The 20000-nt window shown below is 45.3% G+C and overlaps 1 protein-coding gene across 2 annotated transcripts in view; it reads left to right on the top strand.

Annotated features, from left to right (window-relative positions):
• Positions 1-20000, top strand: part of LOC136179320 (NACHT, LRR and PYD domains-containing protein 12-like) — a 132413-nt gene that overhangs the window by 1444 nt on the left and 110969 nt on the right. For both annotated transcript variants that reach the window (XM_065955490.1, XM_065955491.1), the window contains exons 2-4: positions 2287-2498; positions 2779-4657; positions 12600-12773. In XM_065955490.1, coding sequence (XP_065811562.1) covers positions 2287-2498; positions 2779-4657; positions 12600-12773 — 2265 coding nt within the window. The remainder of the gene's footprint in view (positions 1-2286; positions 2499-2778; positions 4658-12599; positions 12774-20000) is intronic.

Here is a 20000-nt window from a genome sequence, read left to right on the forward strand (position 1 = left end):
CTACGCTTGACTGGGGGGACCTCACCACTGCTTGTACCCCCGTCTTAGATAACTCTTAGGAAGAGCGTTTATGTCCGATCAGACACAGCGCTGGCCAGCTGTCTGGTGCTCAACAATGTGCCGAGTGTCACGCCTGAGCGCCACAGAGGACACAGCTCACACCTCCTGCACAATGTATGACAATTCATCTTCAAAAGATGAAGAAAGGAGAGGCCCTGTTTAATGCAGAGGTTTTCTTATGAGCCAAATTTTCTTTTTGTAATATTCAGTTTTATCTGCTATAACTCAAAAATACTGGACGTTCATTTACCTCTTCCACTGATACCTATTTTGCGCTTGCCGTCATTCTGCTTTCCGTCCAAACTCTCCATGACGTAAACCAGTAGAACACACAAAAACCCAACTTAAATAGTACCGCCTCCACAAGGTTTACACCTGCTGTCATTCACGCAAATTTTCTCAGTCGATCATCCGAAAAACACACACTCACCAAACGTGCAATTTTTTGGAGTGAACACACAGTTTAGTACTCTTTACTTGGGACTTTAGTAAATCAGGCCCTCAGTGTATTAAGAGCTGATTGCACGCTGTTCTGGGAAAGACAGCGACACAGACCAGTCTGGCTGCGCTACTTTTTCAAAACTTTTCCCTCAAGAGGTCATAATAATTAATTTACAGAAAACTGTAGGATATTGTTCCATAAATAAACCTTGTTGAACGCTCTTTTGATTGAAAGAGTCCTTTATTAAAGTTAAAGAGAAACAAGTGGAGTCGGGCAGAGAGCTCACAAGCTAGGAGTCTCTGCTTCACAACTTTCCCTGCAGGCTGAGAGCTCGACTACCGTACTGTAGCTGGTAGGAGAGCAGACTCCACAAAGAGAAAACAGACTAAAAGGGTGACAGAGCTGAACAGTAACTGCAGGTTTTGGACTTCGCTGAACACAATAAAAACTGTCACGCAGGAAGACAGTGTAAACTTTATTTTCTCTCTGAGAGACCTTCAAAAACACAGCGCGTCTTATACCGGTGCAACTTATATTTCAGATTTTACGGTACTTCTTTTTTTAACTCATGACACAGCTCCTGCACATGCTCAGTGTGCAGGTCGTGACACAGCTCCTGCACATGCTCAGTGTGCAGGTCGTGACACAGCTCCTGCACATGCTCAGTGTGCAGGTCGTGACACAGCTCCTGCACATGCTCAGTGTGCAGGTCGTGACACAGCTCCTGCACATGCTCAGTGTGCAGGTCGTGACACAGCTCCTGCACATGCTCAGTGTGCAGGTCGTGACACAGCTCCTGCACATGCTCAGTGTGCAGGTCGTGACACAGCTCCTGCACATGCTCAGTGTGCAGCTCTCTATAAAGCTGATTAATAACTTTTCAAAGGTCTCAGGTCTCAACCTAAATATTAAACACTTTGAACTTATGGCTGTTAAAGATTGTAATGTTCCCCATATTTGTAATAATCCAGTGAATCAGCAGGTCACATACCTGGGAGTAGTTATCACCAAGGAGCAAAATATAAGGTGCACCTTAAATTTGAATCCCATCGTTGATAAAACTCTTGTTTACAAAGAGATTTATCTCTGAGACGAAGGACCTTTCTCTCAAAAGCTGAGGGCATTTCCAGACTCACTAATCCGGCTCTATCTTTGGATGTTGACTAAAATGGAACCAAAAGATTTTATTATACGTTTTTTAACTTTCTGTGGAAAAACAAAATACATTATGTTAAAAGGAACGTGACAATAAACACGAGTCAATGTGGGGGCTTGAACTTTTTAGACTTCACAGCTCTTAACATTCAAAGTGAACAGGCTGAGACATTTTAAATAACCAAACATCTCTATGGAATATGATTCCTAATGATGTTTTTTCTAAAGTTGGTGGCCTGGAATTTTATTACTGTGCAACTATAATATCAGTAAAATCCCGATCAAACTATCCAACTTCCATAAACAGATACTCTTGACTTGGTCTCTCATCTTGAAACATAACTTCTCTCCACACAGATATTACATCTGGAACAATAAGGACATTCTCTACAAAAATGAATCCCTGTTTTTTGAAAACTGGTTGAAAATAACATCACACTTGTAGGTCAGTTATTGGACTCAGGTGGTAGACTCTATGGTTACACAGACAGACTTCTGCACATGCTCACTGCAGAGGACATGGCACACCTTTTTAAAACGTTTTGTGTCTTTATTTGATTCAGTCCACCACTGGTTTCTAAATGTCAGTGTCAGTTTTCACGGCTTTATGATTTCCCTTATCTCCACAGAATAACAAAGGGGTCTGTTTCTGTGGAGGAGCAGCTGTCCAGCTGTGCTTTGTGTCAGTGTGTCCCAAGAGATCCAGTTTCTACCAGATGTGGACACTGGTTCTGTAGACAGTGTCTCACCTCATACTGGGACCAGTCTACTTCATCAGGAGAGTCCTCCTGTCCCCAGTGTGGAGAACGATCTAAAATAAGAGGAGGACTGCAGATATCCAGTAAGTCCAGCACTGTAATAAGTAAGACTGAAGTCATTGTGTCTAAAAACAAGACAGAGCAGTTAGTATTTTCATTGATATATAGTTAAATGAAACATTTACATTTTATCTGATTCTTGCTGTCAGTTTATATTCAGTATATTTTATTTCTCTTGTAGCAGCACACATTTATTACAGGGATGTTTTTTGTGTCATGCAGTTTGCTTAATGTGTAATAATGAAAATTGTTTATTTGATCATTTTATAAATCCAGTCTCAGGATATGTTTCTTCTCTTTCAGCAGATAGAGGTCTGCAGGAGGTTACAGATGAACTTAAGATCAGTCTGAGGAAGAGATGTGAACATGTGACTGAAGGAAGTGATGAAACAGGAAGTAGAACCCTCCTCAACAGGATCTACACTGAGCTCTACATCACAGAGGGACAGAGTGAAGAGGTGAACACCCAACATGAGGTGAGACAGCTTGAGACAGACTCTAAAAAGAAGACCCTCCATGAGACTCCAATCAAGTGTCAGGACATCTTTAAAGCCTTACCCGACCAACAGAACCAAAAGACAGAAGCTCAACCCGACCAACAGAACCAAAAGACAGAAGCTCAACCCGACCAACAGAAACCCATCAGAGTGGTTCTGACAAACGGCGTCGCTGGTGTTGGAAAAACCTTCTCAGTGCAGAAGTTCACTCTGGACTGGGCAGACGGCTCAGAGAACCAAGACCTCAGTCTGGTGATCCTGCTTTCATTCAGGGAGCTGAACTTGATCAGAGATAAGGAGTACAGTCTTCTTGAGCTGCTCCGTGTTTTCCATCCAACATTACAGAAGGTCACAGCAGAGACGCTCGCTGTTTGTAAACTGTTGTTCATCTTTGACGGCCTGGATGAAAGCAGACCATCGTTGGACTTCAAAAACAGAGAGGTTGTGTCTGATGTCACAAAGAAATCACCGTTAAACACACTGTTGACAAACCTCATCAAGGGGACTCTGCTCCCCTCAGCTCTCATCTGGATAACTTCTCGACCTGCAGCAGCCAATCAGATCCCTCCTTCATGTGTTGACAGGCTAACAGAAGTACGAGGCTTCACTGATGCCCAGAAGGAGGAGTACTTCAGGAGGAGGTTCAGTGATGATGAAGATCTGTCCAGCAGAATCATCTCACACATCAAGACATCCAGGAGCCTCCACATCATGTGTCTGATCCCGGTCTTCTGCTGGATCACTGCCACAGTTCTGGAGCACATGATGAGCACAGAGCAGAGAGGAGAGCTGCCCAAGACCCTGACTGACATGTACTCACACTTCCTGCTGGTTCAGACAAAGAGGAAGAAGAACAAGTATGATGAGGGACGTGAGACAAGTCCACATGAGCTGATGGAGGCTGACGGGGAAGTTCTTCTGAAGCTGGGGAGGCTGGCGTTTGAACATCTGGAGAAAGGAAACATCATGTTCTATAAAGAAGACCTGGAGCGTTGTGGTCTGGATGTCACAGAGGCCTCGGTGTACTCAGGAGTTTGTACAGAGATCTTCAAAACAGAGTGTGTGATCTTCCAGAAAACAGTCTACTGCTTTGTTCATCTGAGCGTTCAGGAGTTCCTGGCTGCAGTCTACAGGTTCCACTGTTTGACAAACAGGAAGAGAGGTACAGTGAAGGCTTTCCTTAAAAACATCATTTTTCAAACTCCTGAAAGTGATGACTCATCCCTGAATGACTTCCTGAGGAGTGCCATGGAGAAATCCCTGAAAAGTAAAAATGGTCACCTGGACCTGTTTGTTCGCTTCCTTCATGGCCTCTCTCTGGAGTCCAACCAGAGACTCTTAGGAGTCCTGCTGGGTCGGAGAGACAACAGTCCAGAAATGATCCAGAGAGTCATCAACAACCTGAAGGAGATGAACAGTGATGATATCTCTCCTGACAGAAGCATCAACATCTTCCACTGTCTGACAGAGATGAACGACCTCTCAGTCCATCAGGAGATCCAAGAGTTCCTGAAGTCAGGGAACAGATCAGAGGAGAAACTCTCTGAGATCCATTGCTCTGCTCTGGCCTACATGCTGCAGATGTCAGAGGAGGTTCTGGATGAGCTGAACCTGAAGAAGTACAAGACATCATACCAGGGACGACTGAGACTGATTCCAGCTGTGAGGAACTGCAGGAAGGCAAAGTAAGTCCAGATGTGATTAAATATGAGTCAAAATAAGTTTAGTTCTTCAAATATATACAAGTATATATATATAAGTATATACTATACAATATCTAGGTTTTTGAAAACAGTGTTTATCTGAAATATTAACAAACAAAGAGAGAGAGAGAGAGAGAAAGAGAGAGAGAGGGAGACAGAGAGAGAGAGAGAGGGAGAGAGAGAAAGAGAGGGAGAGACAGCGAGAGAAAGAGAGAGAGAGAGAAAGAGAGAGAAAGAGAGGGAGAGAGAGAGAGAGGGAGAGAGAGAAAGAGGGAGAGAGAGAAAGAGAGAGAGAGAAAGAGAGGCCGCTTGTACAGGGACCGCCAGCTGCCTTTCGGGGAAACCTCCGGGCCAAAAAACTCGATCCACCTCGACTCTTTCACTCCCGACAGACCACGAAGATATAGGACCTTAACACAGGACTGATAGAGTGCCTTTTTCCCTGCATCCTGGAACTTTCCCAGAACAGGAGTACTAAAGGACAGCAGTCCACCTCCTCTTTCCTGCCACTCCCCGACATCTGGGGTAACAGACAAAGATGGGAAGCTGTATTCGCCCTCTTCACTCCACTGCTCACACAGATTCTCAATGTTTAGAAATGTCACAAGTTTTACTGGAAGTGCAGCAAAGACTTCCTCCACCACTCTTTCAACCACCCGGCTGGAGGTGATATTGGTCCTTTCTTTGAGGGCGTCCAGGGTCAGTCTTACCAGGCGACCCAGTTTTGTGCAGCCTGCCTCTCTGAAACTGGCCCGGAGACTGGCTGACTGCAAAGTTGGAGTCCTTATAAAATCATTAAAAAATAACGGTTCCTCAAAGATCCACATTCCCAGACTCTCAGTTTTTTCCCTTTTGAATGTGTACATTTTCCATGCCTGCATTACAGACATATAAAAGGATGTTAATCCAGTGAGATCCACCTCCTCAAGCTTTAACAGAAAGAGCTGCTTAGTGTACCCCAGCCGTCCAGCTCTCCTCAGCAGCAGTCGAGCGATGTCCATCCAGCTGGGACCACAAGTGAAAAGGAGTCTCTGTGCAGTCTGGAGTCTGAATGAGGCAATTTTTGACTGAATGTCTATAAGTCCATGTCCCCCTTCAGCCACCGGCAGGTAGAGGACTGCCGCCTGGACCCAGTGTTTGCCTGACCAGAAGAAGTCCAGGATGGCCCTTTGAATGTCCTCCACCAGCCCTCTTGGAGGTGTCAAAGCCACAAGTCTGTGCCAGAGAGTCGAGGCAACCAAGTTATTGACCACCAGAACTCTTCCCCTATACGACAACTGGGGTAGCAACCATTTCCATTTAGACAACCGAGCGCACACTTTCTCCCTAACTCCCTCCCAGTTTTTACTTTTAAAGCCCTCGGTACCCAAATAAACCCCCAACACCTTCAACCCCTCCCTCCCCCACTCAAGTCCACCAGGCAGACTGGGCACTGCCTGGTCCCTCCACTCTCCCACCAATAAAGCACCACTTTTTTCCCAGTTCACCCGTGCAGCTGTTGCCCTTTCATACAGGGACAGGGTGTCCCGCAGACACCGAACGTCCCCCTGATTGGAGATGAAGATGTTTACATCATCAGCATAGGCAGAAATTGTAGGGGGACATTCAATGCTACAGGCCGCGGGCAAAGAAAGCCCGCTGAGCCGGCCCCTCAACCTGCACAGCAAGGGCTCAATAGCCAAGCTATACAGCTGGCCGGAGATGGGACAACCTTGTCTGATCCCTCGCCGTACAGGGATTGGCCGACTCAACCCCGCCCCCATCTTCACCAAACACTGTGCATCCTGATACAACAACCCAACTAATGACACAAAACCATCCCCAAAACCAAAAGACCTCAGTGCAGAAAACAAATACGAGTGATCCACCCTGTCAAACGCCTTCTCTTGATCCAGAGACACAATGCCAACATTTAGATTATAGATTTTACACACATCAATGACATCTCTGATAAGAAAAACATTATCCATGATTGTCCGGTCTGGAACACAGTAACTCTGGTCTTTATGGACCACACTTCCCAGAACGTCCTTTAGTCTGTTCGATAAAGCTCTGGAGAAGATCTTGTAGTCCGCACAAAGCAAAGCAACCGGCCTCCAGTTTTTTAACAATGCCAGGTCACCTTTCTTGGGGAGCAAGGAAAGAACTGCTCTCTTACAAGAACCAGGAAGAGACCCGGTCCTGCAACACTCCATTAAAACACTATGCAGGTCAGACCCAAGGATATTCCAGAACCTCTTAAAAAAGTCTGTGGACAACCCATCTATTCCAGGTGCTCTTCCTGTTGCCATCTGAGTGACAGCAGCAGTGAGCTCCTCCAGAGACAGCTCCCCTTCCAGAAGAGACCTCTCCTCCACACTGAGCTGAGGGAGACCCTCCAGGAGCTCCCTGCGACACTCCTGGCTGCAACTCTCTGCTCCAAACAGATCCTCATAGAACTGCATGGCGTGACTGCTCATTTCCTTTGGATCAGCTGTTATTCGACCTCCTGGCAGTTTCAGACAAGTCAGCAGCTTTTTTTGAGCCACAGATCTCTCAAGATTGAAACAGAAAGACGTTGGGGCATCCATGTCTTTGAGTTGAAGGAAACGACTCCGCACAAGAGCTCCCTTCACCCTCTCCTGCAGGAAAGAGCTCAACTCCATACGTTTCTCCTTCAGCAGGGTACCAGTGGTGGGATCCACACTCCCATTTAACCCCTCCTCAAGGTTCTTAATGTTGTCCTCAAGATTTTTAATGACTGTTTTTAATCTAGCAGAAGAGTGTGACGTGTACTGCTGACAAAAAACACGAATCTGAGCTTTACCAACCTCCCACCAAAGCTTCAAAGAATCAAACTCAACTTTTCTTAATTGCCACTGATCCCAAAAACACCCAAAGTTTTTACAGAAAACATTGTCCAGTAGAAGCTTGTTATTAAAATGCCAGAAGGACTTAGCCCTTTCACCTGGTGAAATAATCAGCTCCACACTAACAAAATGGTGATCAGTGAAGCCGACAGGCAGAATATTACAATGAATTAATCTGGGGTTGAGAGTTCTGGAGATGTAAACCCTGTCCAGTCTAGCTGCACACACCCTGTTACTGTTAACCCTGACCCATGTATACTGTCTGGATTGTGGATGTTTCGCTCTAAATGTGTCCAACAAATCCAGGTGAGAGATGACAGTTTTTAAAGTCTGGGATGAATGTGGATGTGGCTCCTCTCCTATTCTATCCACGGTGAAATCAAGTGTGCAGTTAAAATCACCACCAAGAATGATCTGATCCTGATTATAGATCAGTAACTCCTTTTGGAGGCGGGTATAGAAAGCTACCCTTTCAGCTCCATTATTTGGAGCATAAATATTAGTGAAACAGAAAACAGTGTCCTCTATTTCTGCTCTTACAATTAAAAGCCTTCCCTTTACAATTTCAGCACAAGAGACGATCTTTACATTTGCAGATGCTCTAAACAAAATGGCTACTCCTGCACTAAAGTTGGTGCCATGGCTAAGGTAGTTAGAGCCCTCCCACCATAAACCCCAATCTGTCTCATCTGATGGTGTGGTATGAGTCTCTTGTAAAAACAAGATATCAATGTTTTTCTGAGTTGAGATCTCAGAGATAAGGCCCCTTTTCTGTCTGTCTCTCCCACCATTAATGTTAAGAGATCCTATCTTAAGACTCCTCATAGAAAGATCAGAGAGAAAGAACAGACAAGTAGACACCAACAGGGAACAGTAGAAGAAGAAAAACACCTTGTGATGCATGATCATTTCTTTGTCTTCTTCACACTCTTACGTCCAGCTTTCCTCAGTGCGGTGATGTGCTTTTTAAGACGGAAACGTTTTTTCGCGTCCAGGAGGTCAAACCCAACCTGTCTTTTCAGTATGCTGACTGACTTTATGAACTTTTCAGTATCACTAAAGTAGTCACTTATTTTTACTGATTTGTTCTATGTTTCATCCATAAATTGATTGATTGACTCTAAAGAATAAAGACCAGAGCCACTATTTGGCAAATCAGCAATGGATGCATTGTCTGACTCATAATCTTCATCCATGTCCTCTCCTTCACATGATGCCTGGCTACAACACACTGTCTTACCTTCCTTCAATGAAACATCTACAACTGCAGAACTTGTGGAATCTTCAGTTTTATCATTATCTACAGTCTGTGATTTTTCTGTAGCCTGAGAGCTGGTCGAAGCCACTTCTACCTCAGCCACGGCCTCAGCACAAGGCGCAGGCGCGGACGCGGCCTCCGCCCCAGGCGCGGGCACGAACGCGGCCCCCGTCCCAGGCACGGACGCGGACGCGGCCTCCGCCCCGGGCACGGGCGCGGACGCGGCCCCCGCCACATGCGCCACACTAACAGAGCCGCCCGCGTCAGCGGCAGCACTAGCCGCCTCCTGCTGTCTGTGCGGACACGCAAAACGTTTGTGTCCCACATCACCACACTCAAAACACTTCAGCTGTCCCGAGCTCGCATACACCATATAAGAAGCGTCACCGTGTTTCACTCTAAAGGAAACCTCCAGAGTCTGTGTGGGCGAATCCAAAAACATGAACACCTGACGCCGCAAAGATTGGACATGTTTCAGTTTGGGATCTTTACACCCTAGACTCACAGTTTTGAAACCACTCGCAAACTTCCCAAACCTGCGGAGTTCGTTCTCTAACAAGTTGTTAGAAATAAACGGCGGAACACCGGATACGGTGATCCGCGTAGAGGGAACCGACAACGGACCTGCACAAACAAATCCCTAATGAACACACCACTCTCAATCAGCTGATACACAAGAGGCTCACTCTTCAGAAAAACAACCACAGCCTTGTTCATTCGGGATGCATACAAGAGTTTATCATGGCCTACCTGTTCACCTGCAGCTAACAGAACCTCCTCCACGGTGACAGTACCGTTCGGAGGGACTATCCGAACTCCCTGTCGGAGAGTCGGAGGTGGCGTCTCAGCAGACGCCATTCCTCCCTCCAACCCCTCCAACGATCTGTCTTACACAGCCAACAACACTCAATACAAATATGAAAACAATCTGACCTGATCATGCACTTTGAAAACAGTAGAAAGGATAGCAAACAATTCAATCTCCGCGCCACTCGCAACACCACCACCGTCACTCACACTCACACTCACACTCACCGGAAACCGGAAACCGGAAACGGAAACGGAAACAGGAGAGGGAAGGAGAGAGGAGAGAGGAGAGGGGAAGGAGAGGAGAGGAGAGGAGAGGACAGGAGAGGAGGGGAGAGAGAGAGAGAGAGAGAGATTGGGAGAGAGAGGGAGAGAGAGAGAGAGAGAGAGATTGGGAGAGAGAGGGAGAGAGAGAGAGAGAGAGAGACAGAGAGAGAGAGAGAGACACACACAGACACACACACACACACACACACACACACACACACACACACACACACACACACACACACACACACAGCTGAAACAGTTATAATCATGACAGTTGGTTTTAAAACCTGTACAGTGTGATATTACCTCACACCACGCTATTGAGCCACCTTGGATCACCGCGGCAGCCCTAATTACAACCCCATTAACCAAAGACTGGGATAATGTTGAATGCTGATTTAAAGGTTAACTCCTGCACACGGTCTATTAAGTAAATCAAGAATATTTCTCTTTGTCTTGATTTAAACCGCTCGGACATTTTTGTTTTCCTCCTTCATGGACTCGAGCCAACGTCACGAGATTAAAGTCTGACGAGTTGTGTTAGCGTGCGTGGAAAGGGACATTTGATTAGTTTTTCTGTCCTCACTTTATGCTGATGTAAAGGGTTAAAAAAACGTGTATATAATTCATTAAAATGTGTAGTGTCTAAAGCTAAAAACAAAGGTTATCAAAAAGTTAAAAATGGATGACAAGATTTGAAAACTGTGTTGAAAGTCATTGGGACAGTCAGAACAAATGTATTGAGTTAAAAATAGACCCCAACATATCTTTTTATGTTTATGTATCTAAAATATCTGTTTAGAGCCGAATTCCAGTGCACTGAACTTGTTACTATTGCAATCCTCAATCAGGTCACTAGAGGGCGCATAGCGCTTGTGAGGAGCATAATACCCCAAAGAGAGGCAAGTTCTGCAGAATAAATCCTGCAGCCGAGCTGAACACAGCTAAACTGTGTTGCTTCTTTGTATTTACATCCAGAAACTTCTTCTCTGGCACCACTAGGCCAGGTCGGGGGAGCAACACTGACAGTAGAAGAACTTAAAGTAACACCATTAACCAGATAACTGTTTAGTAAAAGTGACATGATTACTGAAGTTACCAACAGTAATACCTTACATCACGTTACAGACAGAAGGTGGCCGGGTGGAGAAAAAAGTAAACCGGACAAAATAATACATTTTGTATTTGTTTTACACACATTTGTTCCAGTACATTTAATTGTGTTAGTAAGGTATTATGTTCCGCAGAAAATTTAAAGTATTATTCTCACCTTTATTTTTTTTAAAGGAAGTCGTGTCAGCAGACTGGGGACTCAATTTATGTTGTTTGTTGTCACCACCCCCCCCCCCTCGTCTCTTAACTGCCCCTTTATTACAAATTTACAAACTCAAAACAAGAATTCGTCTGAGAACAATTCATTTGCTATAAGCTTCAAAAACAAGATTTCTTTCTCTAGTTAGCTTTGACAAAGTTGAGCATGTAACGGGGGGTTAGGGGTTAATAAAAGTAACGTAACAGAGTGATTTGTGTAATGTATCATTAGAGCGCTAGAAGCGCTGTTGTGAAGTGCGACTTTGCACTGTGATCCTCCTCAGCCACCATACCTGATAGAGTGCATTGTTGTTACGTGCAGTGTGTGAGTTCAGAATAAAGCTACACAGTGACAAGTTAACACAGCCTGATTCTTAAGCCACAGTTCTTTACAATTTGTGACAACAAACAACATAAATTGAGTCCCCGGTCTGCTGTTTGTTCTGCTCTGACTCTATGAGCAGATTGCAGCTAAATGAGTTAGCCTACATGGCTACAATGAAAACTCGCTCCAGCTTCTAAATAGTCAAGTTAAAGATCTAAAATAAACTTTTTTCTCTGTTAAAAAGCGAGACAAAGAGCATGTCAGTATTTTCTTTAAATGTTGAAACATTTCCTGTCATTAATAGCCTATTACTTGAATACTATAAGCCTTGATTTGATATTATGTATGATGTAATGATGTATACTCAGGGTCTGAAATGAACAACCGCCAAACGCCTAGATTTTCTTTTTGACGAGTACATTTCAGAGGGCTATCCGCCACAGGGCGGGTAAATGTTTTACCCATCATTCATGTATAACTATGCTATACTTTATTTAAAACTAGGCTACAAGTATGAAGCACATTTGATGTAGCTGCAGCTACTTTTCCCTGCTCCTCTCTCTGCTGTCTTCATGACGGAGCATCGCTGAGACACACACACACACACACACACACACACACACACACACACACACACACACACACACACACACAGTTTTACTTTTAGTGCAACAGAACACAGTGGATCCTTGATCCATACGGCCGTGTGTTGGGAACAAACGTGATCTGGTCACTTTTTCCGTTCACTGTCACCGTGTCTGCAGCTAACTTAACGATAGCGACGTCATCTCACAGCCTGCTGTAGTCTGTGAACATCTCAACACAGACTCTGTTAAACTCTGCTGCGTTATACACACTGATGATATAGTTCACACTAAATGCACGCTCCACTTCTCAATTACATCACGGGGACCAGGAGCAGTCAGACACACACACACACACACACACACACACACACACACACACACGTTGTGTGTGATGGAAATGTTTGTTAACAAAAGTGAGTTCAGATCAGCTGAACCTCTGATGTGATTGAACACAATTTGTCAAAATATTAAGACATTCCTTTAAATAACATATTATGTACCATTAATGTCATGACAGGTTTTCTTACTGTGGACTGTCAGAGACTCACTGTGAAGTCGTGGCCTCAGCTCTGAAGTCCAACCCCTCCCATCTGAGAGAGCTGGACCTGAGCGGAAACAAGCTGCAGGATTCAGGAGTGAAGCTGCTGTGTTCTGGACTGCAGAGTCCAAACTGTAGACTGGAGACTCTGAGGTAAGACAACAGGTTTAATTTCTCTGTTCAGATTCATATGATGTGAAACTAAACTGTAGACTTCAGGCTGATAATCAAATGATCCACACTGAGCATCTTAATGCTGAAGTCCATTTTCTTCTTCTGTGGTTTTATCCACAGAGTGGTAGCAATTTAAAGCCTTACATTTTAAACCTAAATATATAAAAACATAACTTGTTGTATATTTCACTCTTTACCACCTGAACAGCTGATTTTTAGATAAATTATGAATAATTAAACAAAGAAAAACAATCATTCCAATTTCAACCATCAGACGTAAAAATAAAGTCAAACACTTGTTTTGTCTGAGATGTTTGTGACACTGTGAGATTCTGAAACTGTCAAAGGAAAGTTTAAATTGAAGACTCTTTGATTGAATGTCTTCTCTATAACTAGAATAAATATTACAGATGTTTACTTAGTTCACTTTTCGTTGCAGACGATCGTCTTTTTTTGGGGGGTTAGGGTTAGGGCTAACTCTTATCTTAGGGCAGGGATGTCAAACATACGGCCCGACAACAGGTTTCATCTGGCCCGTGAGACGTTTTGGGAAGAAGGAGGAAATGTATTGAAAAATATTTTTCGATTTTTTTATAAATTACATTTTTGTAATACTTATTTTCCCTGAATTGTATTAAAACCTATAATGAGCAACGTAAAGGTTGATATCATGATACTAAAATTAATCAAACGGGGCACTTTGAACTATTTTCTCAGCAGGGAGTATCATGAAAAAGACGAGTGGCCGAGCTCCTGCATTACGCTGGTAATACATCACATCAGAAAACAGGCTGAACACCTGAGAGAGGTGACACAGAATGCAGGTTTTCAAGAGAGATCGAAGGAGCGATATTTCTTTCGTTTTATTTGCTCACAAGTTGCCAGAATTTTATCAAAGCTACGTGACTTAACGACAGGAGGCGCTGCACTGCGTGCATCATGACGGTCTTCAGTTCTTCACACTTCTTACCAGTTTCTCCTGTCTTGACTGATGGAAAACAAAAGTTTTACTAATGATAACAAAGCTTCCTATGGAGTGAGCCACAAAGAGCAGCTCGTGCAAATAAAAAACAATCCTCTCTGTCCTGCGTAACGGCCCAGACCGTCTCCTCACATCCAGTGTAGTTTGTGGACACCGGCGTTGAGCCTGATGATAGACTTATTTTACCTCTGGTTATTGTAAAAACAGTAAATTAAAATGAATATTAACTGATTTTATTTACAGATGGTTCATTTTTAGGTCACCCAGAGGTGAACTTGTTGATCACCTAAAAGTTTCAGTGTGACATCACTTCTAAATGCAGTAGCCTGCTGTTGTGCCTTTATCACCAGCTTTAATCAGACTGTAAAAATATAACTATTACTGAACATTTCATTCTTATCTGAAAACAATATCACACACAGGCTGTCCGATCATACAGAGGTCCGCTGGTTTAACTGTGGAGCAGCGCTAAAATGCTTCCTTGAAATTGTGCACGGAGATGGCACAGATTCACGGTGCATAAAAAGTCAGTGACAGAGTTAGATCACGATATTGCGGACACGGAGAAGAACAGACTGCCAGACTCATATCAAAAGTGGTTTAACTGAGTTTACTTAGTTAAAGAAGTTGAACTCCACACGGAGCTGATCAGACTGCAGTGATCAACGCTGAAGGAGAAATTCAAGTCTGTTGGTTTGGAAACATTTGATGCCTGACAGTGAAATACCTGAAGATGACTGTTTACATCAAAGACACTCTGTGTGTTTGTGACAACATATTCATGTGAGCAGGTTTAATCTGTGATGAACCTTAACGAGTGACAACTGTGCTGTGGCCTGACACACACACATCTAAAGTCTCTCTCTCTCTCTCTCTCTCCTCTCTCTCTCTCTCTCTCTCTCACTCTCTCTCTCTCACTCTCTTTTTCTCTCACACTCTCTCTCTCACTCTCTCTCTCTCTCTCTCACTCTCTCTCTCTCATTCTCTTTTTCTCTCTCACTCTCACTCTCTCTCTCACTCTCTCTCCCTCTCTCTCTCACTCTCTCTCTCTCACTCTCTTTTTCTCTCTCACTCTCTCTCTCTCTCTCTCTCTCTCTCTCTCTCTGGTGCATGCCGGGAGTGAGTGGTGCGGAGTGAGACGCTGAGCGAGTGTGTTTGATAGTTTCTTTTCTTTAGTAATTTGATTTAATTTAATGTAGTTTATTGGGTGTAGGTTCACTTTAAGTTAATAGTTAGTGTGTGTTTGTGTTTGTGTTTTTCTTTTTCTCTCCTGCCGGTGTCTCGCCGGTCGGCGTCTTCAGACGTCATGGTAAATGGAGTCACCTTCGGCCACCTCACGCGAAAGCATGGCATTAAAATTAATGCCAGCTTTCCGTGCAGCGTGGAGGAGATTGGGCTTGCGGTGGGGGAGAAGGTCGGGCACAGCAGCGTGAGGTCAGCCGCTCGGATGAACAGCGCCGTGGTCATCTTCCTGGATCAGGTGGAGAAGGTGAACCGAGTCGTTGAGACGGGCATCACGGTGAACGAAATGTTTGTACAGGTGGCTCCACTGACACAGCCTTCCACCAGAGTCATCCTGTCCAATGTCCCTCCGTTCATAACCGACGAGTTTCTTAGCAGAGAGCTCTCCAGACATGGGAAGGTGGTGTCCCCCATAAAAAAGATTCTGTCTGGATGTAGATCTCAGCTGCTGAAACACGTGGTGTCTCACCGTAGACAACTGTTTATGATACTTAACAATCGGGATGCGGACCTCAACCTCCGCTTCCATGTTAAAGTAGATGATTATGACTACGTGATATTTGCCACCTCGTCGGCTATGAAGTGTTTTGGTTGTGGTGAGGAGGGACACACCGTGAAGGCCTGTCCGAGACAAGGGGATCCGGCTCCGCCTGGCCGTGGGGTGACGCTCGGCCCTGTGGCGGGGCCTGCGGTGGAAGGCCCCTGCCCCGCGGCCTGAGGCCGCGGCGGAGACTTCATCCGCTGCGGCCCGGACCGCGGCATCTGAGCGGCCGATAGCGGCACCGCGGAGCGCGCCGCGCCTCGCCGCTGCTGTGTCGGACCTGGAGCACGGGGTGGTGAGTATGAATGATGTGCACGGTGTGGGTGAAAACAATCAGGGAAGTGAAGGAGAGGTTTTGGGTGATGTGGTGGAAAGTGAGGTGGGTGAAGAAAAGGGGGAAGAAACAGCTGGAAAAAGTGTGAGTGAAGTACAGATAAATAAAGCAAGTGGGGTCAGTGAAACGCAGGAGGGTGTGTCAGAGGAGGAAGATGAAACACAGGCAGAGGAGGCAGGTGGGGGGAACAGTAAACTTACATGGGGGGAACAGGTGGAAGAGGCTGAGATAGAGGAGGAGGAAGAGGAGGCAGTGAGGGTCAAATCTGCTTCTAAACGCAAAAGGAAAACTAGAGGCGCAAAGTATGAGGCAAAGAATAGCAAAGTGGAGGAGGAGGAGGACAGACAGACAGTAGGGGGACAGGGACAGACAGAGGAAAGTGAAAGTGATGACTGTGTCTCTGACAGCAGTGATATATCTGGATTTAAAATAAGTAACAGTCAACAGAAAAAACTTTACTCTGCAGAAATGATTAAGTCGTTTTTAGCAAAAACCAAAAATGCTAAAGGTGTTAAAGTTGAAGAGCATTTCCCAGTTTTAAGTTTGTTTTATACCTCGGCCAGACTCCACATGAGCCAAAAGGAGGAGTCTGGCATCACTAACAAGGAGTTTTTTAGATTAAAAAAACTTGTGTGTAAAGTTAGAAAACAACTGAACAATGATGACGGGAAGAGCTCCAATGTGTGTTTTAATTAATTTATTGATTTTTATTTTTGTTCTTAATTTCTCACTTATGGATAATTTTCGAGTGGGAAGTTTGAATATAAATGGAGCCAGAGAGTCAAAAAAAAGAGCAGCTATATATGAAACGGCCAAAATGAAACATATTGATGTTTTTTATTTCCAGGAGACAGTGGAGTGGAGGAGGAGTTGGCTTTCTCCTCTCCAAGTCTTTCACTCCGGTTTCACTGGAGGTCGAGCATTTTATCGAGGGGAGGTTGCTTTTAATTAAAGCACGGTTCGACCTTTTTACTGCAGTTTTTATCAATGTGTATGCTCCAACAATCGGTGCAGAGAGGAAGCTGTTTTTACAAAAAGTTAACCATGTTTTAAATGGCTGTGCCTCGGAGGATTTTTTATTCTTGGGTGGGGATTTTAACTGTACAGAAAATGCATCTTTAGATCGCAACCATGCAGAGCCGCATCCAGTTTCCCAACATGTTCTGAGGCAGCTGGTCTATTCTCATGGCCTGGTGGACGTGTGGAGAAGGATGCATGCAGACTGCCGACAGTACACATGGTCCCACCTCAGAGAGAGTAGGATCTCCTCAGCTAGACTAGACCGTATTTATTGTTTTAAGCATCATTTTAATATTTTTAAAATGTGCAGTATTGTTCCTGCTGGTTTTACTGACCATTCTTTACTCTTGTGTAATGTTTTTATTCAAAACATTTTACCTAAAAGTGCTTATTGGCATTTTAATTCAGTCTTAACATTTGATAAACATTTTAAAGAGGTTCTTATTTATTTCTGGGATGTTTTTAGACAGAGGAAGGGTGAGTTTAACAGTCTTAGGCAGTGGTGGGACCATGGTAAGACTGAGATTAAACTTTTATGTCAACAGCACACCCTCAATGTCACCAGAGACATCACCAGATCTATGAAAGACCTGGAGACTGATATAGTGGAACTAGAAAGATTGAGCGAGTCCACAGCAAATCGAGGATATATTGAAATCCTCAAAGTCAAAAAGCTAGCTATAGCCGACCTGTTGGATGTTAAAGTACAGGGTGCACTGGTCAGGTCCCGGTTTCAAGCCATCACGGAGATGGATGCTTCCTCTAGTTTCTTCTTCGGCCTGGAGAAGAGGAGTGGGCAGAGGAGGGTAATCCACTCACTTTTAGCAGACACAGGGCAAACATTGACAGAGCCATGCCAGATAAGAAGGCGAGCTGTGAGTTTTTACTCGGCACTCTACTCAAGTGAGTATGAGGAGGAGGAAGCTCTGATGGAGGAGTTCTGTAATGGACTGCCTCAGGTCTCTGAGGAGACCAACTCACAGCTCAACGGGCCGTTACAGATGCAGGAACTGAAGGCCGCTCTGCAGGGCATGCAAGGGCGGCGGGCTCCCGGCATAGACGGCCTGAGTGTGGAATTTTACAAAGCCTTCTGGGACATCTTTGCAAAAGATCTTTTAGATGTTTTTAATGAAAGTCTGGCCTCTGGCTCAATGCCCATGTCCTGCAGGAGAGCCGTAATCACCTTGCTCCTGAAAAAAGGTAACCTGCAGGACATCAAAAACTGGCGCCCTGTGTCTTTGCTGTGTGTGGATTATAAGCTTCTGTCCAAACTCTTTGCCTCCAGGCTGGGGAGGGCTATGGAGCAGGTCATCCACCGGGACCAGACCTACTGTGTGCCCGGCAGGTCCATGGTGGACAATGTCCACCTCATTCGTGATGTTTTGGACGTCTCCAGCTCATCGGGCTGTAACACTGGTCTGATTTCTCTAGACCAGGAAAAGGCATTTGACCGCGTTGAACACAACTTCCTCTGGAAAGTTATGGAGAAGTTTGGGTTCAGCGCTGGGTTCATAGCCAAGATCAAAGTGTTGTACAGTGGGGTTGAGAGTGTGCTGAAGTTTAACGGCGGCCTGTGTGCTCCTTTCAGGGTGTGTAGAGGCGTCAGGCAGGGCTGTGCTCTGTCCGGCATGCTTTACACACTCTCCCTGGAACCCCTCCTTAACAATATACGCTACCACTCACAGGGCTTGGTTTTACCTGGTTTTAATAGCAACATTGTTTTAAGTGCTTATGCCGATGACATTGTTGTTTTTATTGAAGACCAGAGGGATGCAGATATTTTAACCAACATTATAAAACGTTTTAGCGTAACATCGGCAGCGAGGGTGAATTGGATAAAAAGTGAAGCCCTCGCTGTCGGTGAGTGGCGTGACGGTCTCCCAGTTCTTCCCCAGAGCTTGGCCTGGAGAACAGATGGTTTTAGGTACCTGGGGGTGTTCCTCGGGAAAGAACACATAGTCCAGAAGAACTGGGAGACTGTCACAGAAAAAATTGAGGGGAAACTTTCCAAGTGGAAATGGCTGCTCCCTCAAATGTCTTTTAAAGGTAGAGTATTGTTTTTAAACAACCTTGTAGCATCCCAACTGTGGCACCGTTTAACCTGTGTAGACCCCCCTTCAGGCTTGCTAGCCCAGCTACAAAAGAAAATGGTAGATTTTTTTTGGGACGGTCTACACTGGGTGCCACAAGGGGTGCTGTTTTTAACCAGGGAGGAGGGGGGACAGGGCCTCGTCCACCTGGCCAGCCGGACAGCCACCTTCAGACTACAGTTCTTACAAAAATATCTGACAGGTCCGGCTGATCTAGTGTGGAGAGATGTGGCCAGCTGCATTCTCAGACGTGCAGATTTCCTGGGGCTGGATGCTGCTCTGTTTTTAATTGATTCTAAACTTTTAAAATTAAGTGGGCTGCCTCCGTTTTATCAGGGTGTTTTTAAGTCTTGGGCCCTTTTTAACTGTAAAAGGTGCCCAAAGTCTGACTCTCTGTACTGGTTGTTGAGAGAGCCATTGATTCACAGGGCCAAGCTGGACATCAGCAGCAGCGTCACCCCTGGCCTGACGGTGGCGCTGCTCAAAACCAAGACCCTGTGCCTGCAGCAGCTGGTGGATGCAGTGGGGCCGGCGCTGCGTGATGCCCGGGCCCTGGGCTCTCTTCTGGGCCTGCACTCTGTCCGGGTGGCGGGGAGGCTCCTGGAGCTATGGCGCCAGAAGCTTTCGGGGAAAGAGAGGAGCCTCCTCATGGACTATGGTAAAAGAGAGGCCAGACCGGACCCTGCAGACCCCTTCCCTGAAGTCTTCCTGAGCCCGGGCCTGGGGGAGCTCACCGGCCCCCTGCTGGCTATAGCACACCCAGAAAAGCTGACAATAAACAAAGCTGACAAAAAAACCTGGTACATGAACTGTGTGAAGGCGATCCACAAGGCCGGACTGTGCAACCGCCCCCCCATTGTGTGGTCAAACAGGCTGGGAGCGAATGGAGCCGGCCCACAGTGGAGGATTTTATATAAACCTCCCCTCAAAAAACGGACTGCCGACCTCCAGTGGAGGATTTTACATGGTGCTATTGCCTCCAATGCTTTTCTTTCTG

This window comes from Labrus bergylta, chromosome 5 (assembly GCF_963930695.1).
Source record: "Labrus bergylta chromosome 5, fLabBer1.1, whole genome shotgun sequence".
NCBI lineage: Eukaryota > Metazoa > Chordata > Actinopteri > Labriformes > Labridae > Labrus > Labrus bergylta.